We start from the raw sequence: 25,097 nt of genomic DNA, 5'->3' as shown, positions 1-25,097 counted from the left end.
GGTGAAGGCTGACACTGACACAGTTTGCTTCCTGTCCACCCCGTTATGCGCGACAGAAGCCGGCCGATTCCTCTGTGTGCCTCCCGCAGCAGAAACGGCCCGGCTTTGTGCAGGACGGTCGCGGATTTGGTGTGTGCTTCTCCCTCGAAACGTGAACTTCTCTACAGTCCCTGCGCCCGGCCGGGTCAGGCCTGCTAACAGTGGCCTTGGCGGTGGCGGTACTAGGCGGTCTCACCGCGAGGAGCCGCCGCCGAGGGGCCCGAGCCTGAGCGGCCGCAGGGGACCTGCCTTTTTATTGCCTTTATCCTGCTGTTATTGTGACTCATTTGACTATATGCATTTCACGGCGGGGGGGGGGGATGGAAGGGAATATAATGCGCCCTTGCTACCAAAAAAAGAAAAAAGAGGAAATAGGGAAAAGAAAGAAGGAAAGAGAAAGGAAGGAAGGAGAGAAGAGAAAAAAGAATAATTTCTGATTTCCTTGTCTGTATTTTAAAAGTACAGGATAGCAAAGAATGCTTCCCCTTTCGGGGAATCTTAAAGGGGCAGTTAAGTAATCCCCTTTGAATTTATATTCCAATACGTAATTTTCAACATTAACTCAGATTGAGGGAATGCGAAGTAAGCACCCCAGTAGGCACACTTTCTAAAAATCTCTTTTACTGGAGATTAGTTTCTCTAGTTTCAAAAGTTGAGAGATAGTACTTTTCGGACGCTTTTCTGAGAATCTTGTTCAAGCGTCTTACAATTTCATCACTTTTGACTGATTGTCGGTGAGAAGATCACTGCTACGATTTTTGTTCTTTTCTACGTAAGAAATGTATTTAATATCCTTGTGTGCGTGTATGTGGATGTGGCGCGCCTTAGGACGCCGATATTAATCTTCCTGCAAGATGCAAACCGGTTAGCACAGTGGAATTTATATATTTAGATCCTATACCCCTTCACATCCTCCCGCCCATCCTTGGGGAACGCTGCTGCCGAGTGGAACGGCTTTACACGATGGCTGGTCTTTGGGGGCAGTGCTGACTGCCTACGGTGTCTCCGGAAAGCCGGTGGCGCTCAATGGAGAATCGGGGCATTTGTAGGATTTCTAGGCGGAGGTTACAAACTGGCTTGCAAAGGGTCACTTAATTCGGTATCCTGACCTTTTGGGATTTTATAGAATTATTTATCTCTACTCTTGTTGTAAGATAATGTGCAAGAGCTAAGCAGACCTTATCTCACATGCATTACACAGGCACCATTTTCTTAGCGCATCTTAAAAAATAAAGACCCCGCGGCACCCTTTGGGGAGGAGGGAGCGGGAGAGGGCCACAGGGACTGAGTCTAACTCCGGTGCCCTTGTCTTTCAGGCCCAGTGGTTCTCAGTACCCCAGCCCAGCTCATCGCTCCTGTGGTGGTGGCCAAGGGGACTCTCTCCATCACCACGACAGAGATCTACTTCGAGGTAGATGAGGATGATCCTGCCTTCAAGAAGATCGACACCAAAGTGAGTTAGAGTGATTCGTGTACAGTACTAGTGGCTTTGTGGCAGGAAGTGGTTTTCGATTTTGCTTGGTTTTAAATGACAGGGGGGGAGGGGAGCACATTTCCATTTTTGTTAGAGGAAGTAAAATGAATGAAATAACACATGCTCTATTTTATGGGATTGAAGAATATATTAATGATTTTAAATCCTGTGTTACCAGAGCAGGCACATTTCAGTCTCGCCATGAGTGCCTTTGTGTGCACTTGGGTAAATTTCGTTGGATAAGCCAATTGTTCCAAAGTCCCATGGGTACAGCATCTTGGTCTTGGAAGACCAAGAGGGGTCTTCTGAAATATCTTAAGATGACTTTTAATTTCCAAAAGTGTAATTTGCAATGTGAATTATTATTCATTGAAAGGTTGTCAGGAAACTGGGGAGGGGAGAAGCGTTTAGATATAAATTCATCTCCATTTTTGTGTCCATTTTTCATCTCCTGAAATAAGAATGAGTTTTACATGTGAATTTAAGAGTAAGAGAAACTGATTCTCTGAGAAGCATTGATTTAAAATGTATATAGGTAGTATATACTAACAATCAGAGGTTTAAAGTTTGTGTTCTTCTGTGGGTGTAATGCCAAAAAATACCTATTTGGACACTTTGAAATACATAAATATTTATTTGTTTATTATATCTTATTGTGTAGATTTTAAAACCTGATATTAGAACAGCTCTACGCCTCCGCACTTTCTATTGAAACCAATTTGATTGTTGTTTTAACTTTCATGTTCCTGTGCAGTTTGTAAACTTTCTTCCTGAGGTCAAGAATTCAAGTGTCATGCTAGATATTCAAGCATCAGTTTATAAAGAGCTTCCTTTGCCATATTTATCAGAAGCAATTATTCTAAAATCGCCAGACAAATGCGCCCACGGATCCAGAACTTTATTATTTATATGTAGCTTTTATAGAGAGATAGAGAATTATAAAACGCTATTTGTAGAAGAGGAACTAAAATTCTAAAATCCATCCCTGCCTGAATTAACCTATCTTAAGGCCTGTAGGTGATTAGCGCTCTCAGCACTTGTTGACTATTAAAATACTTGAAAGGACAGTCATAGACTTCTTGTACGTACAGCTCCCAAAGGATGGAATGTTTAAAATGAGTTTGAACGTAGTGTATTTGATTTTTAAATAATTCAAAGTTTGTCGTTATGCTTTTATCACTAGCTTGCCCTGTGAAGTGAAAAGAAATGTTGGATTTCTGATTAACTTATTCAGCTAATGGAACACTTACTGCATAAAATAAGATTTGACATAAAATGGTCAGAAATAATCTTTATTTTATTAGCATAGCTATACAAATTTTGAAACTTTCATTATGACTTTAAGTTCACTTTCTCTGAGTTAGTCTAATTTTTAACTCAGCAGTCTGTACCGTCATGACATATTTTTCCTTATATTATCAAAAAAGCTACAGAAATGCTAATCCAGAAAAGCAAGCTTTCAAGGGGAGATTTAAATGTGTCTGTTGTAGAAAGAAATAGTCTTATAAGTAAATCATTATCTTCTGTAGCTGTACAAAGAGTTTTCTCCAGGATTTTAAGGTTTTATTTTTAATTATTTCATTAGCGTACTCCTCGAAATGTTTAAAACACTCAAGTGGGTTCAGTTTTCAAAATAGAGCATTACATCTTTCGATAGAAAAACAATTTAAAGTGAGACACAACAACGTTTATTTTACTTCATTTATTAGCTTCTAATTAAATAAAAACCAGCAACAGAAATTAAAATCTAAATCACAAAAGTAGTTATCCAGTGTATTTCAAGTGCATTTTTCAAATATATAATTCAGATATTCAAGCGTTATTATATAAGCTGAATTCAAACTTCTTTGAATATATTTAAATAACATTTCAAGTATATTTATGGAATGTTAGAAATAGAACAAGCATTATATTTGAAACAAAATGTAAACTTTTTAAAGTTCAGACACTTTCAAAGACAGATAAAAGTACCGGGAGGAAATCTACCTTTAAATGGTATCTTTGTTAGTGGAAAATGTCTGGAAGTCTCCAAAATGGCAATTTAACTTCTGTTCACCAAATCACAAAACACCAACATCCACACTTTCAAAGACAATGTGAGATCACAATATTTGTTACAAATCAAAATATACATTACACTTTCCTTCAGATGGCATATCCAAATCGTGTTTACTCACAGACAGATGCACCTAAATCACCAGGATTGCTATAATCCTTTGATAGTTAGGCAGAGTGTTCATTGGGGTCTTGCATCACAGCCGGGTTGTTTTCCGGGTGTTTTTGTGTACTTTTCAAGGGAGATATGAAATCCTTTGTAAAGAAGTCTTCTAATACTTGTGGGTTTGGGTTTTTCTCCATCTGCTTTCCCTACTTCTTTTTCTCCCCTTGGAGGGGTGGGTGAGATGATGCCTAAACATTGTATTGTTATTCCTTTTTAAGGAAGAGATTGTTTGCACTGACAAGTGGAATATTAGGAATCCAACAGGAAGTTTACACTGAATCAGGTCTTTGAGAAGAGTAATCACATTTCGGCTCGTGATTAAATTGTCCTCTAAAGTTTTTCCAAACTTTTCGGGTTGGTCAGGATCTCTCTTGCCAGCCGCCACGTTTGTTTGGCAGCGTTCTCCAGAGCCGAATGAGGTTTGCCTTGAAACAGATCTAAGTTCGGTAGGAAGTAGTGAGGACACCGCCGGCACTGCAGGCAGGAGATAAGTTGCAGCAAAATCCCGTTAAGCCGATCACCCAGGCAAGACTCGTCCCAGTCTGACTCCCGGGGATGCTTTTCACACTCGTAGGAAACCAAAGTCTTCATGTGGTAATTGTTCAAGGGCTGGCCCGGCAGTTCAAGGTGACGATCCCGTAAGGTTTTGAGGATGGAGAGGCATTTCTTTCTGCAGCCCCCCATCTGCAGTCTGTTCTCTGCTTCCGCGAACTGCAGTACCCAGGCGTCGCTCTCGGCCGAGCTCTGTTTGCCGGCCAGGGAGTGGCACTCCTTGGACAAGAGATTGAACCCTTCCGCTTTGACCTCCGCCACCCGGTTGGGTCCTGGCCAGGGGATGTGGGGAAGTGGCCAGTGGGCAGCACTCCTCGGCCAGATCCCGGTACATTTAAAAGCCGGGGTGATCTGCACCACGTACCTATCTCGGATTCTCAGTTTCACTTCGCTGGTGTCTGCCACCATCTTTACCACATCCCTGTAGCTACATTTGTCTACGGCTTGAGCCACCAGCGTCTGAAACCTGGACCGGATTTTGCGCGCCGAGAGGTAGCCGGAGGCGGTAATGAATTCCACCCAGAGGGACATGCTCCTCTTGCGCCCGTCGCTCAACTTCAGCACCGCGCAGCCGGGCAGCGAGCCGTCGTCCACAAAGTTGAACACCCCCATTTGGTTAAGGTAAAGCACCACCTCAAATTCGGTGGGGGAGATGACCTCGAGGCCCTCGTAGCGATTGTCCATCTCGTTGAGGGAGCTGATGAACCGGGGCTCCTGCACTTCCACTTCTTTAAGTACGTCGGAAACTACTTTGCAGACTTCCCGGATAGTTTTTGCAATGGCAGCTTTCCTGGCTTGGCATTTCTCATTGTAGTATTTATTCAGATGGTAGACCAGCTTGGCCTGGGCCGCGATCATGTTGGGGCAGAGATCCGGATTGTACACCGGAGTCTCGCAGTAAGCTGTGGGATCCAATGCGGCTGCTAGCGCTGGAGCCAACTTCGGTGGAGAAACGGGCCGCCGCGCTCAGAAATGTATCAAAACGCTCTCCGATGTGTTGCGGCGGTGGATTCCTAGCCGCTGCTTTCCCCTTCCTTTTATCTTTGAGCCCAGACGGTCTTAAAGTGAAAGATTGTTCTCCCCCCTCTCTCGGTCTTTCTTCCTCTTTTAAAGAATCCTTGTGTGAGAGAAACGCATGGAGAGATCACCTTCTCAGTAATGAAAACAAAAGTTGCGCTGAGACCCAGCAAGCTCTTCCAGTAGTCAAAATAATCAACCCTTTCCGTATTTATTTACGCTTTCCCGTAATCATTGTGTATGCTGGACTGTTAATCAGATGGAGGAAAAGTGTGCTGAGTGTGTCGGGGGTGAGTGTGCGTGTGTATATGTCAGAAGAAGCTGCTGTTGGTTTGTCTAAGAGCCCAGATGCACTCGTGTGGAAATTATAAAGGCAGGGCCAGGCAGGCTGGCGGCCAATCGCCACTGGGCTCGTCACGACAGCCTCCTTCAGCTCCAACCCGGCTAATTAATCCCCCCTCATGGATATAGGCACACAAACTAAAGGTAGGAGGCTGCTGCCGGCAGAAAACCACGCAGGCCACCTAGACAGTTTTGGAAATCAAGAGGAATCTCTCAGCTTTGGTATTAATTGAAGCATATTGACGTTTTGAAAAGACTTGGCAAAGTGGTTCTCTTCCGTGTTGAAAACCCTGCTTGTCTTTTTATGGCGGAAATGCAAATACAGGTGTATTAATGGTCATCCATCAATTAGTGAACTAGATGGGGTCTTCTAAAACAAAAGTCAGTAACTTGCATTTAGAGTAAGATAATTAATGTCTGTGAATCCTTGAGGTCTTTTTAAATGCAGGTTGAGAGTTTGCTCTTTCATGTATATGCAAGTTGGCTTTAGATGGACTGATGCCTGTGTAATTTGGGGGATTTTCCTATATGTTAGAATGGGTTTTTGGTTGGGTTTTTAAATTTTTTTTTTTTTTACATTATGCAGTGTTTTATCTCCAGTTCCCCCCCCCCTTTTTACAGTTGTTGAAAGGAATCTGAAAAGTATTGCTTTGTTAGATGTTGTCTACCCCAGTTTGTTAGGATGTTTAAAAAATGTTTAGTATTACTCCCCCTCTCCCCAACTGCAACCCTCTTTGTACATTGGTAGACTTGTCCAACATAATCAGGACAGTAAGTTTTGTTCGCACTGGTAGAAATATTTTAAAAATAACTTATCTCTGTGATTGAGAGATTACTGTAATGTGAGTTCATAGTGAGCTGTGTTTTAATACGGGAAATTAAGACAAGATCATAGAGATGAGACCTACTGGCAGATAACTGTTCTGAAGATGTTCGGGTTTAGGGTTTCTGGCTTGCTTATTAATGTATAATTATACCTCCTCTCTTAAGAGTCCTTAGTGGTGACCTGACAGTAGACTTCTAATTGTTATACAATTTCATGTGATTTGATTGAGGGAAAAATCGGTAAGATTTTAAAAAGAAAACTAATTTGCAGTCATCCAGGGTTTTTAAATTTAAATTTCATTTTGGAAAACTTTGAAAGAAATCAACATTTCTGCATTTTGGAGCCTTGAAACAGGAGGGGGGGGATGGATTTATGTAGAACATGTTTTTGGTTTGGGTTTTTGTTTTGTTTTTCTTTTTTCCTTCTGGTGATACCGATTGTGTCCTTAATGTACAGGAAAGGAAATAAATACCTCTTAGGGATTATGTAGTAGTTTTAAAACCTAGGCATATTTTTAATGCCTACCTTTATTTTAGATGCCATCTCTCTGAAATTAACAATATTTCCAGCAAAATCCTATAACTCCTGGTAACAGGTCTGTGGCCACTTTCTTTCAGAGCCGCTTTCAACAAGATCTTGTTCAGGGCTCCCACTTTTTACTCCAGCTTTTGCTTGCTTGCTTGCTTGCTTATTTATTTATTTATTTATTTACTTACTTACTTATTTATTTTTGCGCAGGTAAGAGCATCACAAAGGCATCTATTATTTACTTTCTCCTTCCCCAAGAGGGATAGATTCTGATTTACCTTAAAATAGTACATTAGATTTGGGGCTCATGGCATCCATCTACCATATTCCCCGGGAACCTTCTATTCCCTTAGGAGCAGGGATTGGGAACACCGGAACAGCCCCTCCCCACTTTGCAGGCTTTTCGGGTGAATGCACTGCTACCTTTTGGCAGTTGGAAGAGGAAGAAGAGGAGGCAAATCAGAACCGGTGAACACTGGGCCAGGAGGGGGAAGATGTGCCTTAGTCTCAGGGGAAAAAGCCACGTCTGGCCCTCACCCAGCGCAGGTCCCCTCTCTCCCGCTGCTCAGCACTCCCGAGCCATCCTTCTTTCCTCTCTCTGTTCCATGGTGTGTGTGTGTGTGTGTGTGTGTGTGTGTGTGTGTGTGTGTGTTGTGTTTTTTGTTGGGGTGTGTGTGTGTGTGTGTGTGTTTTCCTGTGTGCCCGTTATTGTAAACCTTACCTGGTGTCCTCGGATTCTCCACTTCTGCTCCAGGCCATGGTCCCTGCCCGCGCGCCCCTCAGCCCCGACCGCCACCCGGGCCCACGTGAGGTCGCAGCCGAGCCCCGCGCTTTCTCCCCGTTGGCCGCGGGCCCCTGTGCCCAGCGCGCTCTCCCCTGGGTTCAGAGCAGAGTTGCTCGGCCAGGATCTCGTCCCTCGATTTCTTGGGTCACCTGCAAGTGTCCCCGATTGCCGAGGACGTGCAGCGTGGGACGCGGAGGCCCCGGAGCCGTTTGGTGGGCACCGTGGGGCGGCGGTCCGGATGGGTCTAAGGCGAAGGACGCGAGGGGCGCCGGGCCGGCCTCGCAGGAGCCAGGCGCGCAGGTGGCGCATCTTCGGGGCTCACTGTGCGGCTTAATTGGGTTAAAGCGAAGCTAAACACCGAAGCACTTTGCGCAAACTAATTGGTGTAACCAGGGCCTTTTCACTAACGATTTGCACTTTGAAGAAGAAAAATGGGTGGTGAGAAAAAGACTAAGAAACTCGTTAGTCCTAGAATGTTCCAGGGAAGTGAAGTCATTCTGCTTCAAGGACGCCAGGACTGTGTTTTCTGAGCTGCTTCCAACAGCACCCTTCACGCTGGGGGCTGACAGTGATTTACATAACACAGGACTCACCCGCCCGCTGTTATCACTGTAGGTGAACTGGGCGCCCTAGAATAATACTCAAGCGCAAGTACTGCTTGTTGCTGCAACACAGTGATTTTCTGTTACACTGAACACGTGAAATGAACTGCCTTCTGTAGCTGAATCCTTTCAGGGATCCTAGACACCTCTCATTGTTGAAGGGCAAATTAAACTATTCGAGGAGTATGTTTTTCTGTCCCTTAATTTTTTTTTATTGAAATGACCTACGGAAAGGAATTTAAAATAGATAGCATATTTTTATGTAATTCGGCCACTTTTAATCTAGGCTTTGGAGATAGGTTTGTGGGAGTAACTTATTTTATAGTAATTTTTTTGAAACACCCTTTGACCAATTGAAGTGGTCATTTCAAATGATGATGTATTACCTGGAGATTGCTTAAAATCAATTTATTTACTTACGTGAGAAGTTATAAAGCAACTCTAGTGATTCCAGTCTTAACTTATTTTTTTACTATAAATATAATCTTAGTTCTAGAATAAAAGCTTGTGTGTGCCCCATGCTTTAGGATATAAATGCTTAATTGTTTTCAGTGGTATGCTGTGCAGGCATCTTTGACATGAGCTAATAATAGAATGATAATTGAAGAAAACTGACCTAATTTAAGGGAAAAAAAGCCAAGAATCTCATGATTTAATGATAGTCTGAGTTGCTTACATTTGAATGATATTTGGGATTTTAAGGTATAACTGGCTTGACTTCTACATTTCATTTACTTAGGTTACTAGGCAGCCTTGATTTATAACGCACCACTTACAAAAAGAATCCCAAAGAGTCACAAACACACCATTATCAAAATGTTAGTAGTATTAATGAATACAAAACAATGAAATATTATGATCCTTAACATTTCAAAGCATTCAAAATAATAATGGCAAAATAATTTTTTCCTGAAGTATTGTTGCCTAAGTAACTTATCCCCCCTTCTGTAAACCTACTTAATTTATATGGGATACACAAAGTAATGCATAAATAGTCACCTTATTGGGTTTAAAGAAAAACTATTATGTTGAGAAATGTAGGAATGCAAGGTTTCTGTGGTTTTTTAAAAACACTCATTTAAATTTGAATTACATGTTCATAAATTTAAGCCATTGTGACCTTTCATCTGGAAAAATGTATCTGTTGTTAGGGAATCTGCATATACATGTTAAATGCTCAGATAGATACTGTTTTGTGCTTTTTCATATTTGCTGGCTGCTATTCTATTCACAAGTATTCATGAACTTAAAGTTTTATTTTTTTAATATGTGCTTATTACACTGGGGAGATAAAAAGAATATGAAGTTGAGTTTATTAAATTATTTATCCCTACTGCTGGAGTGGCTTTGAAGGCTCATTGTACGCATCTGATTCTTACCTCCCCCCACTTCGTTTTTTAAAGGCACCCAGGCTATTTCATCTGCTTCATTCTGCCAGACACAATATATTTCTTTTTTTACACTAGAGAAATTAAAGACAGATATTTGTGCAGGGTTTTCTTTATGTGTCACATTAAATAAAGTAAAATGGAGGGAGTTTCTCTGGTAATCTAATTTGATGGCATCTCTACCTTTCTTCCTGTTGTGACTCCTTGTATAAGAACACTTGAAACAAAATCGCTTGAGAGCTTCAAAAGTTTCAATGATTTCTTAACACAATTATTTCATATTTTAATATCAGGTTTATGACAAAGTAAAGCAAAGAATTGAGGTCACTGTTGACACAGTTTAGACCCTGTTTTGTTGTTTCAACCAGAGTATCCTGGTCATTGAAGTTCTTCAAAAAAATTATTCCTTTCATTCTTCACTTGAATGATCAGGGCTGGGGCCTTAGTTTTGCTCATCCCCCTGGTACCCGTCGTATAGTCAACATTTGTTGTGGGGACCACTTTTTTCCCTACAGTGTTGCTTAGTAAATTTGTGATTGGTGCTAATAAATGTTGGAAAGAAGGTAACTTTGAGATTTGAGATGGGCATTAGAAGTGTACCTCACTAGAATTATGACCACTGCTGGATTTGCACATTTCTAGTGATTCTGGGTAATTCTGACCGTGTTTCTTTCAGTAGAAGAAAATGGAAGCGTGGTTATTTAGATAATTGACTCACTTTCCCCACTGCGTTTGAATATATACATAGAGGTGAAGGATATTGTAAATTGCATGCATAAACTGAAAAATTTGAGGGGAAGGCTGTTAACCAAAAGATTTTCTTATTGCTCTAAATAGATTGTGATCTCTAACTCTTTTCAAAAATTTAAGGATATTGGGGTTAGTCATATATTTATTATTATGGAAGAAGTGTTGATTCCAATATTCCAGTTGCTTGTAGACCCGTCAGAAAGTCACCGTCATCTTTATGATGTAGAAAATTCAAATTCATTTTGTTAGATTTCAACCTCTTATTTTTCATTTGGATGTTATAGAAATATTCTGACGAGATAAATGGCCTCACGCAGTTCCTATCTTTCTGAATATATGAAAACTAGGTATTCACGCGGATTTATAGACATTGTGTATGTGACCACAGCCTTAGTACTCTTAGCGCATTAGAGTTTTATTGCACTTAGACAAAACAATGGAATCAGATGCGATTAGTGTCTTAATCTGTACATCTGTAGTAGGTCACCCAGGACTGCACAGCTCTCATTACTGTCCCATACTGTATGTGATTAAGCCACGGAAAATATTCAACATGACCTTGAGACTAGAGTATGGTATGTAGATAATCAACATTCAGTGATTGCATGTCTAAAATAACCTTTTCTATATCTAATTTACAGTTTTGGAGCTTACGTGGTAATGAACAAAGCAACTCCTCTAAACTAGGATTTATTTTTTTTAATGATCAGCGTCTGGAGTAATAATTTAAGAGAATAATTACATTAAAAAACTATTACCTCGTATCATATATATTTTATGTAAAAAATAAATGCTTTATAGAAAAAGGAAATTAGTTTATGAATAAGAATTTCCTTATAGTTTTACATATAGATACAGAAATATAAACATCTGAGAACACGGCACATAAATAATGATTTTATTTCCACTTATGTATGATTATTTTCACTATTCTAATAGTCTAACAATATACATTTTAGTGTACAAATGCGTATTATTTCTGAAAAGGCGAGTTTTCCATGATTGGTCAAAAATATCAAGTCTAAGTAGTTAATACTTGTTAATCTATGTGTTTATTCATTTTATCTGCACATCTAGAGCACAGAGCTTGTAGGACGTAGTCTTTCTAATAAAATTGTGAAACCAATGAAATAGAAAGTATAGCTTTATTTTATTTTTATGTGAAATCTATTTTTTATTATTTAAGTCAGGCTTATTGATGTGTATTTTGTGTACAGTACCATTCTAGTCTATGGTTTTTCCACATGAATGTGCCATCCCGTGAATTTTCACAAGTTTCTACACTCACAGAACATCTGGCACAGACATAGAACATTTCCATTGCCACGAAAGTTTCCTCGTGCCCCTATTTTACATTTTAATTCATAAATTTTATGATTCATTTATAAGCATCTGGGTGCTTTACTTTTATATCAAAAAATCTTTAGGTTGTAAATCTTATTCCTCTAGAATTTATTATTTTATCTCACTTCTAATTTAAGGCCAGTTTTAATCCAATAGCTGTGAAGTAGAGGCAGGGTACGAAATAATATTTCAGATAGGCTAGCGATAGGTTTACAATTTTCGTTTTACATAAAAGTATTAAATGTTTAATGTTTAAATGTAATATATATTACCTTAATGCTAGGTAAAAGATTTATTTTTCAAAGGAACTGCTAATATTTGTTACCCTAGCATGAACATGTGTATTAGACTTACGAATGGAGTTTACATTTGCACATCAGAATACGGCGTAGTAAGAAACAGGGATTCCTCATACACGTTGGCAACATTTGATGCATATTGGTGATGTTACTAGCTTTATGTCACTGGAGAAATGAATCTCCTTTCTGTATTTAAATTACATCGTACTTCACATTTTCAGTAAATTAATCCTCCCTTTGAGTGGTGGGGGACAAGGCCAAGGAGTTTATTAGAGCTAATATTAATTAACGTCTACACGTTCTTGGAACATACGCCTCTAATCCTAATTTTATATAAATATACATTGTCATTTAAATTTCGATGGTTGTAAATACTCCAAACACAGAATGCTGAAATTGTAGGAGAGCAGACGTATTCATTGACCATGATGCTCTTTCAAGTATTTTGCCTTTTTACAACTCGGAATAGTACAACTAGTCTTCTGTTTCTTTCCCCAAGATATAAAATTATTTAAATGCTTTCTGTTTTATATTTTTATTTGGCAATTACAATAGAAATTTTAATGTTATGCATGCTTACAGGCCTATTAAGAAAGAAGTTATTGCTTTCTTAATAATCTTAAACCATTTTTAGAAAGTACACTCTTTTTATGGTTTGCAAAATAGCCTGTGCGTGTACACACACACACACACACACACACACACACACACCCAGTATTGCAGATAGTAAAAGACTGAATTGGCCTCTATCCATTTATTTTAACCTGTTAAAGGGAAACAACTACTAAATACAGGATTCCTGTGGCCATCAGGTTATAATATCATATCTGCAAGATTGGTCCGTGATAACCTGTACCATTTTCAGTAATACCTTAAGAGATGACACGAAACAGATTTTTTTAAATAATAATAACTGGAAGTTCTGACAGTATTTATATAGATACATACACTGTGGCGGTTTGAATGTCATAAGCTTTTAATTGCAAAATTGAGAAGTTTAAATGTCGCTAGCCATTCTGTCCACATAAATACAAATATACTGCTCAGTCACCCACGTACATAATGCGCATGTCTAGCCACAAAAACGGTTTCATGTATTTAAAATTGTTTTCTGCTTTCCTGCAACAGACAATGGTTAAGTTTCTTGCAACCTGAACCTGTATTTGATAACCAAATTGCCTAATTCTCTGGGTGGGGGGGAGGGGGGAGAGAATTTTAGAGTTTCTTTTGGTTTGGGGTTTTTGCTTTTTGTTGTATTTTTTTTTCCTTTTACTAGCAAATTCAGTTCTTCATTTGTTTTGCTCTCCACGCTGCATTAGCACGGTTTTCCCCTGTGTGCATCTGCCAGTGTACAATTTAGCCACGGGCATCTGTAGACCTTGTGGTGATCAGTATTGCAGGCAAAAGCCATATGTGTTTAAATAAAAAAAAAAATCTCTTTATTTCATTTGCTGTTTTAACTGGATGGATAACTTTTGTGCCTCAAGACAGAAGAAGAAAAAATACAGAAATAATTAATTGCCTCTATTCTTGAGGCAGTTCCATTTCCCCCTCCAATATGGAATGCTTGTCAGCTTTCCTGATAAATGACTGCATGTATTTGCATAGATTTTACATTAACACAAAAATTAGTTTTATTTGTGGAAAACTAGTTTACATAATAATATAAAACCTAGTGTTATTGATTATGTTTGCAAACATTGATGATTTTTTAAAGGGGTCATAGCATTCTTCTGTTTCAAAGATCTGATCAACCTATTTTTTAACCTACACTTTCTTTTGCTTTATATGATTTTGCACTAACAAGACAAACACGTATAAAATTGTGAAGTCGTAAAAATTCTTTTCTGGACGTGTTCATCACAACTGTTTCAGACCCATAGTTAGTAACGCTCATTTTAGTAAGAAGATTCTGGTTTTAAACTTTGGTCGAGGATTATTTTCAAAGACTTATTGCCAATGGCAGACACCTCAGACAGTTGGAGAATTGCATCGGTGTGAATGATTGTAATTTTCATATTCACGTTATCAGAAGGATGGGCACTGTAATGGTGTGTGCAGTTGAGCTCGTTCTGAGACATCGTGCATCGTTTGCTACCACATTTAAAAGACAACTGAGAACTATTCTCTAGGTCTTCCGTCTGTTTCCTTGAGTATACGTAATCGGCGATCACCCTAATCCAACCTTGAAAAAACACAGTGTGCTGGAGCTATTTGGGTGCCGCAAACAATTCTCCCTCTCTAAGTGGCAGGCAGTAGATGTTTATTCATACTGTAATCTGGCATCTTGTTGTCTAGAGGCAACCTGCTAATTATGTGCTATCATTGTATTATCCATGTTATGGAAAATTCAAATATGTTCACTGCTGTTACTCACATCACAAAGCTTTTCATAAAATACACTTGATCCTCCAGAAACCTACTACACTTAATGGCAACCTAAACCAAGAGTCTCTCTGCCACTTCTTGATTCTGGGACACCCTGGGTGCCAGCTGTCACAGCTCAGCTAATGATGACAAATGCCCCTCTCTATGCAGATTGCAGAGTTTGCAGGCTGCCGTGAAAGGCAACCAGATTACCTTTCCTCACATAGTAACTTAACCTTTTAAACTCATGTCAGAATGAAATTATCAGCTGTGATAGTTTCAATATCTGTATCTTTAAAAACAAAAAATCAGAACAATATCAAATAATGGACTCCCTTTTTAAACATTTTTCCGATTTTGGTATCCTTTACATGGCTTTACCCTGGAAGGCTATAATATTCTTAAATGAGAAACTCTAGGGAAAATACACTTTACAGCCGCACCAGAATGTGCATTTGAACCCTGCATGCAGCTCAGGTAGTGTGAGTTATAGAGACAATCATCAGATTGGTGAGGCTAGAAAATAGGCTGGAATAGGCGGAATCTTGAGGGGAAAATGTATTCTTTCTTTCTGTTCGTCTGCATGAAGAGTGGTAAAGCCTCTGTTCTCCCGCTGGGTGTATAGGCCCAGCCCGTTCAAGATAAATTGTTATATTATTTTTTTTTAAAACTCTGTGGATTATTCCAAAATGATTTAGAGAATAATTGTTGCTAATGATCGCTTTCCCTATTTTCAAACTTGAGCTTTTGTTTTAAGCTGCTAATGTCTTCTATAGAAATTTGTGATTATATTATGATACATATACCTACATGGATTATTCAGAAGGATAATGGCGCCTGGGTGGCTCAGTCCATTAAGTGTTAAGCATCTGACTCTCAATTTCAGCTCAGGTCATGATCTCAGGGTCCTGAGATGGAGCCTCACCTTGGGCTCCTCGCAGAGCATGGAGCCTGCTTCAGATTCTCTCTCTCCCTCTCCTTCTGTCCCTCCACCCCCCTCTCTCTCCAGCAAAAAAAATATATATATAATAACAACAGTAATAATAATAATAATGAACACTGCTAACCATGATGTAATGCAGGGAATAAATCGCCTATTAAATGATCGAATACAATTGCAACATTCTTTTAGATTTACAGAAAACTTTGATATGCATGATTTCACTTGATACTTAAAATAATTCGGTGAGTTGAGAGTAGCAGGTGATAAGGAATGGGGACCAAACCTTATGAGTATTTGATCACATTTAATCTTCACAACAAATATTAGTTCCCGTTTGCAAATAGCGACTGAGGTTTAGAAAGGTTAAGTGTGTTACCAAGGGTCACATAAGGAATTGCAGAGCGAGGTTTGTCTGACGGCAGCTGTTTTCAGCACTGCGACATCGCGGCCGTGTATGGCGGCCGTGTAGATGCAAGCGTGCATATGCGTGAAGGCGTGCGTGTCTGTGCGGTCTCTAGCTAGAGGGAATTTTGAGCAACTGCTGCTGGGATAGAAGGAAGTGTTATTCTGAAAAGAAACTACCAGGTTTGCATTTCCGTGAAGAATATGATTGTGTGATGAGTTTTAAAGATTAAGTTCTTTATCAGGAGGCTTTTAATTAAGTAAATAGTGAGGCACTTTTGATATTATAAATCTTTATGATAATAATGTACTGATCTATCACATAGGGAGAAACCATTTAGAAAATACATGCACTGTTTAATGAACAACAAATTGGACTAATTCACCTAAAGAAACATTTCATGATAAAACCTAAGATTAATGGGATATACCTTCACAAAAATGATGAAGAGAAACAATTCAGCAATTACTTGAATAAAATATCCATATCCTTTTTTTATACATATGATTTTACTCTGTGACATCAATGGGTTATACAAGCCACAATATTGTACATCTTTCAGTTTAAAACACATTAAAAACTCCCTTTTATCATGAATTGAAATACAGTTGTTTCCAAGGAAGCTATTTGTATGCTTTACTCCTTACTCCTTACTTATTCCTTACTAAATTTTTATTTGGTACAGATACTACAATAGAAGGATTTTTATCAGTGAAATGTCTGTTCATGTGTGAACACTCCATCTTTGTGTGTTTTAATTACAGAATTCTACTTATAATTACTAATCAGTACTAATGCTTAGTAAGTTGCAAGTATTTCAGTGTATATAAAAATTATGTAGAGTTTACAATGGCCATTTTATTAAAATACATTATGCAATTAGTACCGGGAGGAAGAACCTAATTCTACTCCATGAGTCAGATATTTATATCAGGGCAAGAAGGAAACTTTAGAGGAGAATATAATGCAGCCCTCCTCCTTAACTGCCTGAATCTTCCCTACAACATTACTAAGGAATGGTCATCCAGCCTCTACTTACACCTCCACTGATGAGAACTTTACTATCTGCTCAGATAGCTCCCTGCGCTTACAGACAGGTCTGATTGTTAGAAAGCTGTTCTCTCTCTCTCTCTCTCTCTTTTTAAAGTTTTATTTATTTAAGTGATCTCCACACCCAACGTGGGGCTCAAACTCATGACCCCGAGATCAAGAGTCGCATGCTCTTCTGACTGAGTCAGCCAGGTGTCCCAAAAAACTCTTCTTAATACTGAACCCAAATCTTTTCTCCTTGAAACGTTCACCTTTGGGCGTCTTCTATATAGCTTTACTCCTTTAACAGAAATAAGTCCTTTAAATTCAGCACTGAAGGTATCAAATTGAATATGCTCTGACTGTCAGCCATTAAATCAACAGCATAGTTTAAGTCACCTCACCAGTCAGGACCCGTTCTCACACATCATTTTCTTCAAGTGTGTTGCCTAAATCCATTACTCCCAGAGTAGATTGGGGAATGTCAAGTGGAGAGGCTTCTGTTAAGGGAAACATGGTCCTATTCGCTCTTGGGGAGGTGCCTCCATAACCCTGCTGATAAATGCTGAGCTATATGCCAGCAACTTTGTTCAAACATATGTTACGGAGTCCGAAGTACATGACTCTTTAAGGTTTCCAACTCATTTTACCTTACCATTTTTAGCTGTTTTTTCTGTGGTTTGACTTATGAGTTATGTTATTATTTTCTAACAGGCATAATAGTTCTTTCTTAAAAGTTGTTATAGGCTGTAGACAGAACATTCATAGCTAAATGGAATTTAACTATAATGGATCTACTATTTTTGCTCAGCTAAGTAGACAAAGAGGTTAATCCACTTAAGATATGTGGATAGATTAAACTCACTCAATATTCTGCAGCCTTTGTGTGGTTTTTTGCCAAACACTCGAAATCCTAATACTAGTTTCTTATGGTGTTATCGAAATATGTAACTAATAAGTCCCATTTGGTATAAAGTGTATTTTATATATTTTGACCTATTCATCAGTTTTGCTTGGTCAATTATTTTTTGGTCCACAAACGGAATCTACAAGTTTCCCATATGTTTGAACAATGAACAGAAAAACTGATTTTTAATGTAAATAAATGTGTTCATAGAGTCTTATACTGTTATTGGAATAATTTTCATATTGATCCACTAATATTTTGGTGATAACTTTTGATAACAATAGTTTCTAAATAATTGAATATGGACAGAGGCAAATGCTTTTTAAGAGCGATATATTTAATAAGTTAAAGCCAATGTGAAAACAGTTTATTAAGCTAAAGTAGTTTCATCAATCAGGACCTATTCTTTTCTAGTATTTTCTTCAAAAGCAATGCCTAAATCTGAAAATAAGATAACCCAGAGTGAATTGGTGAATGGAGAGTAAAGACGCTTTCCTTAAGTAATGACTACATTGCTGGAAAAACATACTCAGAAGATTAAGTAGTAAAAGGTAACCAATATTAGGTATGTTGATAACATGCACTGTGAGTCGTAAAAAAAAAAAAAAAAAAACCCAAAAGCAAAAAACTTTTTATGTGATGTGTTATTTATTTTAAAGCCTTAAATTTCTCTAGTGGAAGCTCATGTTTTTATTTGCCAAGTTTTTTTTTTCTTTTCCTAAATGAGGATATTTCACTAATACATTATTTACTATTGCTGTGACATCTAGGCAATAAAACACACAAGAGAGCTGGCCTCAGATTTGGCTTTCTTGCAGTTTGTGTCTCGAATGGAGAATAAGGAAGTCCAGTGTTTTTACAAAAGAAACATTCTCAAGTGAAGAGCGGCCCCATCTGCTTCATCTGGTGGCTTATGCAATAAGAGGTGTTATCACATGAATCTAAATGCACAAGCAGTTGTTTTATGAACTGTTTCTGTGCTTTGAGGAGTTTATAAGTTGCCTGCCCTATTGTGTGTCAGTCCCAGCTGACCCAAGTGCATTCTGCTGAGCATATTTGGGGGATAATTAGAACTAATGAAGCCTGGAACATAGCTAATTCTCTAAATGATTTATTCTTATGCTCGTGTCTGAGTCCTAAGAATTCTCCAAATCATAATCTCCGCCACTTATTTTTGCTAGCACTGTGTTGATACCGCTACTCGATTTTTATGTTTGTTTGATGGGCATTGAAAATAAATTAGGTATTTGAAATGCTGAGAAAAATGTTTTGCAGTAAAAGTTTGTAGTATTCGTTAGTCCCCAGAGGTGAGGGGAATGCTGGTTCTTCACCATCTTTTGTTTTTGTGTGTATCTCAAAAAAGTGTATGGCGCCTGTGACGAGATAAGGGGATAGACAGTATCAAGGGATAAGAGCCTCTTTAAAAATTATGTATCCCTGGGAAATAAACCTGCAAGCCAAAGAACTGAAAATCACTAATGGAAAAACTCCTATTTCTGAATTAGGTTTCCTAAGGAAATCAGAAGATTTTTAAAAATCCTTATGAACAGCCTTCATGTTTCAAGACTGGTTCATTAATATGGCTTCCCAGTGCTGGCCCTGTTGAGAATGACATTTCTGTCCATGCCCTCACCAAGTAGTCAGTGATTCAGTGGCCTGTAACACTTTAAATCCCATCAACTTGCTTTCCTTTCCTGTTATAACCGTTTCAATGAGTGGCACTTTTGTTGCACAGGTTAAGATCTGGTAGCTTACTGAGGGCATACGAGAATGAGGACAGACACAATTGCCAACGCAAGAAGGCTATGACTTAATTAAAGCCTCACGCTCAGGAAATAAGATACTGAAGTCCCTTCAGGTAGGTAGTTTTTGTAGCCCGTGTCCTACTCGCTCTCCTGTTGTCTAGAAACTCTAACATAATTCATTGTTATTATTTTTATCTCATGATCCCAGTATATAAAATTCCCTCTCCTCTAAGAGCCCAGATAATAAATACTTTGAGGGCAAGTACCACTTGCTCAGAAGCACTGAGATACCTAAAAGAGTAAGATCACCAGCTCCACTGCCTAAGCAATGACTTGGGAACCAGTCGGAGGTTCCCTTATCTTCATTACAAGATGCTTAATGCTGCCGCCCACAAATCCGAGTCGTCACTGTTACACCTCGACTCAAGGCAGTACTCTTCCTCATCTGTCACCCCCTTCCGGAAAGTCACCTAAACACTCAAATAACCATGTCTTAGGAGCATGCAAGGAAAGAGTTGCAGGTGATTGTTACTGCAACAAACGGGCTTGATAAAAATCCGGAAGTACTGAGTTCTTCTAATACGCTAGGTACTGTGCTAGGTCCTTGGTCAGGGTTACTGTACCTTCATCCTCCTAACGGCGCTATGCAGTAGATCCCGAAGCTGTCATTTCATTGTTGAGAAGCTGAGACACGGGGAGTCAAGTGAGTCCTCCAAGTTGGCAGGGCTAGGAATTTTCAGAGTCGAAACTGCTCAGCCAGCCCCTCTGAATCCAGACTCCAGAGCCCACTTTTTTGGTCATCCCACTAAGCTTATCCTAAGTGTGTTTTCTCTTCTGTAATATAAGGGTAATAATATCTACATCATTGCTGCACAGATTAAATAAATTAATACACATAAAAGAGAATATTTTCTTTAACTTGTATTATGCAAGTCCGTACAGTAACTGCAGAACCCAGCTTTTTCTGTCTCTAGACCCCTGAGCTTACCTAGCATAGTGCTCAGGTGAATATTTATTGAATAAATAATGAAATGAGTATCATCTGTCCTGTACCTTCCAATGGAAAAATTTGTTAATTTTACTGGCTGTTTTGATAGCAGACAGCAGATACTCAATGGTGGTTGAAGGAGTGAATGATTATCGTCTACCCTCTAATAAAATAAATACATTGATGACTCTTAAATTTATAGCTTTGGCCAAGACCTCTCCTCTCAACTCCAGAAACATTTACCCGGCTGTCTCCCCCACATTTTCTCACGTGTGGAAGACGTGTATCAAACATAACCTCTCCGAACAGAGCCCCTGCTCTCCAGCCCCAGCCTGCTTCTCCCTCAGTCTTCCATCCCTCAGTAAATGGAAGTCCTTTTTGCCAACTTGACTCCCTTCTTGCTTTCATACCACACATCCGGTGCGTCAGCAAGTCCTCCGGAATCTGATTCCCTCTTACCAACTTTATAGCTTCCGTCCTGGTCAAGTCACCGTCATCTCTTATGTGTGCTATTAGTTATCCAAGAGATGCCTCAGTTTCCTCCCTTATTCCATTCTTGCTATACCCTCTATCCTCTTTTTGTGACATGGCAGCCAGAGAGATCTGTTAAAAATGAAGGTCAGATCACACCACCCTCAAGTTCAGAATTCTCTAATGGCTTCCCATCTCAGAGAAAAAATCTAAATCCTTATTAGCCTTACAGCCAGCACCCTGCCCTTCTGTTTCTCCCCCCTTAACCTTCTGACATCATTGTCTATGACTGTCACCATTACTGTGTCTTTGCCACGCACACTGGCACCCACTCACATTAGGACCTGTGCATTTGCTGGTGTGGAGTTCTCTCTGCTTCTAGTATCTGCATGACATTTTCCCTTATGTCCTTCAGGTGTTAACCTATCTAAAAATGAAATACGTCCCCACACAGACTCTCCCTGTCCCCGCTATGCCTTCTTTTCCTCCTACCACTTATCACTATCTAACATACGTTTTTGCTTATTTATCATGATTAATATCCTTCTCCCCCTATTTAAATCCAAGCTCTTAAAGAGGGCAAGGATTTTGTCTCTTCGTTGCTGCATACCCAGGATCTGAAACAGTGCCTGGCTTATAATGAGTGCTCAACAATTATCTGTTGGTGGGAAGGGACAGGGGGAGGGAGAGATGGATAGATAAAGGGAAAAACAGGAAAGAAAGAAGGAGTGAAAGGACATTACCAGTTAATTCTGCATATTTTGTTTGTCATAAAGCTACGGAAACTTAAAAGTTGTACTAAAAGTACTTAAAAGTACTTAAAAGTTGTAACCTAATTCATGAATGTTAATGGCGTCTTGACATCATCGACCTCTTCCTCTTTTTTGAAATTTTACTCTCTTCACAAAAGGAATAGTAATAATTATTGAACTAATATTAGCTATCCTGGGCAGGACCCTAAGCTAAACACTTTAGGTATGCAGCAAGAGATTCAGTGGGATTTTTCCTGTGGTCCCAGAATTGGCACCCAGGGCTGCATAGCAAAGAAGCAACTAATATCTTATTTCCTAAAGAGCTAAAAACAGTTGCAGCTAGAGACATTAAGTTAGCAAATAAATATATAAGCAAGTACACAACTGTGTAACATGTCAGTTGGTGATAAATGCCCTGAGAAATAGGTATTACCATATCGTTTTTGGAGATAAGAAAAGTGAAACTTAGAAAAGTTAATCAAGGGCTTCTCGTTGGGGTTGGGACTTGAAACTGTTCTTTGTGACTTCGTCATCCATGCATTTAACAACTGTGCTCTACTCACTGAGTCCATTCGTTACCCTGTTTTGCCTCTTTCCTCACTGAGTTTTTACCATTAACTTTTGGAGTCCCCTTTCTCTTTCTTCTCTAACCCCTTAAATAAGGGTGTACTGTTGAGCTTCTTCTCGTCTTACGTTGTATAACTTGAATGATCATCTCTGTGTAGACGTGTCACAAATCTATGCCTCCAGTCCTGACCTCTGTTCCCCCTTCATCATCATTTCCTCCTTCTTCGTGGACACTTTCCAAATCGATGCCCCCGTTCTCCCCACGTTGTTATACCTGCTTCGCAAGTAGAAGTCAAAAGCTTTTCCTGAAAAGTGCCCTATCTCATTTCTCCCTCTGTTTCTGAGCCATTGTGTTATAATTGCAAAGACTTGACATCCGAGCCATCATTGATTCCTTTGTCACCCTCTGCTCCTTCTCCACTACCCCCATGCTCTGTTCATCAGCAAGTCTAGTGGATTCTCATTCTTGCCTAGTGTCTTTCACATGTCTTGCTGTCATACCCACCACCATCACGCTAGTTGAGGTCTTTATCACTTTGTTACTGGACTGTGGCCCCTGTGCTGTCTTTCCCTTCTCTAGCCCGTCATGAAGAATGCTTCTGCACTGACTTTCTCAGACACTTCCATCGGCTACTCCCCCATTAAACACCTTAGTTTGGCTCCCAATTCTCACAGGCAGAAAAGATGGACGAAGTGAGGGAGGGAGGGAAAAAGCCACCCCTGGTATTCAAAGCTCTTCACTATCAAACCACCACAGTATTACAAGATTAACTTTCAACGCCCATCCTTGAATTCTCTGCTACGGATTGATTATTTTCCAAACATAATTCTTACATTTCTTTCTCTACCTTTTTACCTCTCACTCTTTACCTATCAGAATTGCATTCCTTTCTTTAAGGTCAAATGTACCCTTTCTCTGATTTTCCCGGATAAAAATGATCTTTCCGTCTCAGTAATCTCCTATCACTTGACTTTTCTAATGTTGGTATTAGTGCAGATGAGTGCAATCTAACAAAATTATTTAAATGTGTAAATGTCTTTTGTCCCCAAAATGGATTTAAAATTCCTGGGTGATAAGCAAAATTTTACCTTCTTTACCCTTGCCCCAAAATACCCAGTATAGGACCACATGCATAGTAGCTGATCAACACATAAATGTTGAATGAATAAAACTTACCTTAATCTGAAGGTATCAAAAATGTAGGAGGAAGATTAGGGCACGTTTGGTGATTATAAGAAAAATAGATGACAGTGATCATAGTACCCATTTCATCTGTAGACCAATCACACATAAAATGGGCAAAGTAATTTTCAAGCATTGTATTTCATCCAAGGTTACTATGATAATATAACATACGGAGTCTATTGGATAAACTGGCTGGCTTCTAATTGTTTTCCTGATCATTATTAAAAACCAAATTTTGGTAAGTAGATTGAGATTCCGCACAGCCATCTAAGAGTGCCACTGTACTCCTGGTGCCCTAAGACGGTGTAAGGGAATAATTCCTGGGGCTCTTTCCTGCCTTATATTGCCACACATGGCAGCTCCAAACCTTCTATTATCATTAGATAGTCTTCCCTAAAGGCATTTATTGCTCAACACACTTCAAATGGGTGTCTTCATTCAAGAGAATTTAGAGAGATTTTAAATAAATATTTTTAGCACTCCAGTATTCATGAATTATGAAATCTCTGGTATTAAATATGTATCTCAGCAGCATTTGAAAATTATAAAATTATCATATGGCTGCTGATGGTAAATGGATATCTTACCTTGGCATGAACATACAACTTCACAGCCTTGCCCTGTTTTTAGTTGTGTCCGTATAGAATGCAATGAGAAAAATGCAGTTGTAATGCTTTCTAAACACTAGCTCGGGAATGTGTAAAAATATCCCTTTATAATTCCTTGCAGAGGACTCAAGTGAAGAACTTTTTAAGTCATTCAATTATCAGATATTCATTGAGTATCCCCTGTGCTCTTCACTATGTCCTGCTGATACCATCACTGCCTTCACAGAGTTTTTAGGCCAGTAGGAAATTAAAGAACAACTGAGTGCCCAATTACAATTCAGGGGGCCAAGTACTGAGTGATCAGAAAAGGAGAAATTTCTAGGTATCCTAAGGGAGGGGTATGTAAACACAATCCGGGAAAGCTTTCTGAATGAAAAACCTCAAGGATGAATAGATTGGTCCTATCAAGCACATTTTTTTTCTCTTTTTATCCTTTTGTTCTCAAGCATTACACTAACTAATACAGTAGATAGGTAGCTCATAACCTCTACTGTGAAAGGCAACTGCCTGGAAAACAGAGAGAAATCATAAAAGAGTATTTGGGTACATTTAAGCTGATTCTCAGGTTTCTTCCTGGAGTGCCAGGTACAGAAGCTCTACCAATTGAGATAACAGAAATATTGGAGCAAAAACACGTTTTTCTGGGAAGATGAAGAATTCAGTTTTAACCACTGAACCTGTGGGTTATCAGGTGGAAAAGTTAAGAAGGGAGCTAAACGTAGGACTCTAAAGCTTAGGAGAAGGATCACGTTTTCATCATAATATTTTGTGTAGTTAGAAGCATGAGGGTGCTTGAAAGACAGCAGGAGACAATATAGAATGAAAAAGGGTTCAAGGGCATTACCTTAGGAACACCGACAGAGGATGGTGATCCAGGACAGATGAATGAGAAATGATGCTCAGAAAAGTAAGGAGGAAAACCAAGAGACAGGATTCTCCTGAAAGCCAACGATAAGTGAATTTTA

At 39.2% G+C, this 25,097-nt stretch overlaps 2 protein-coding genes across 10 annotated transcripts in view; one reads left to right on the top strand and one right to left on the bottom strand.

Annotated features, from left to right (window-relative positions):
- NBEA (neurobeachin) overlaps window positions 1-25,097 on the top strand; it is a 662,067-nt gene that overhangs the window by 467,225 nt on the left and 169,745 nt on the right. For all 9 annotated transcript variants that reach the window (XM_087865187.1, XM_045796974.2, XM_045796975.2 and 6 more), the window contains one exon: window positions 1,356-1,492. In XM_087865187.1, the coding sequence (XP_087721313.1) occupies window positions 1,356-1,492 (137 nt within the window). The remainder of the gene's footprint in view (window positions 1-1,355; window positions 1,493-25,097) is intronic.
- On the bottom strand, window positions 3,234-5,676 carry MAB21L1 (mab-21 like 1). Its single transcript, XM_045796976.2, has one exon. The coding sequence runs from the start codon at window positions 5,142-5,144 to the stop codon at window positions 4,065-4,067; it is 1,080 nt and encodes a 359-aa protein (XP_045652932.1). The 5' UTR covers window positions 5,145-5,676; the 3' UTR covers window positions 3,234-4,064.

Source organism: Ursus americanus, chromosome 10 (genome assembly GCF_024610735.1).
Source record: "Ursus americanus isolate L20-20 chromosome 10, mUrsAme1.1.p, whole genome shotgun sequence".
Lineage (NCBI taxonomy): Eukaryota > Metazoa > Chordata > Mammalia > Carnivora > Ursidae > Ursus > Ursus americanus.
The sequence above is the reverse complement of the archived record's forward strand: the minus strand, read 5'-3'. Positions and strand labels throughout refer to the sequence as shown.

Bases quoted from the DNA above. Each gene is read 5' to 3' on its own strand.
- MAB21L1 (XM_045796976.2), bottom strand. From the start codon at position 5,144: ATGATCGCGGCCCAGGCCAAGCTGGTCTACCATCTGAATAAATACTAC.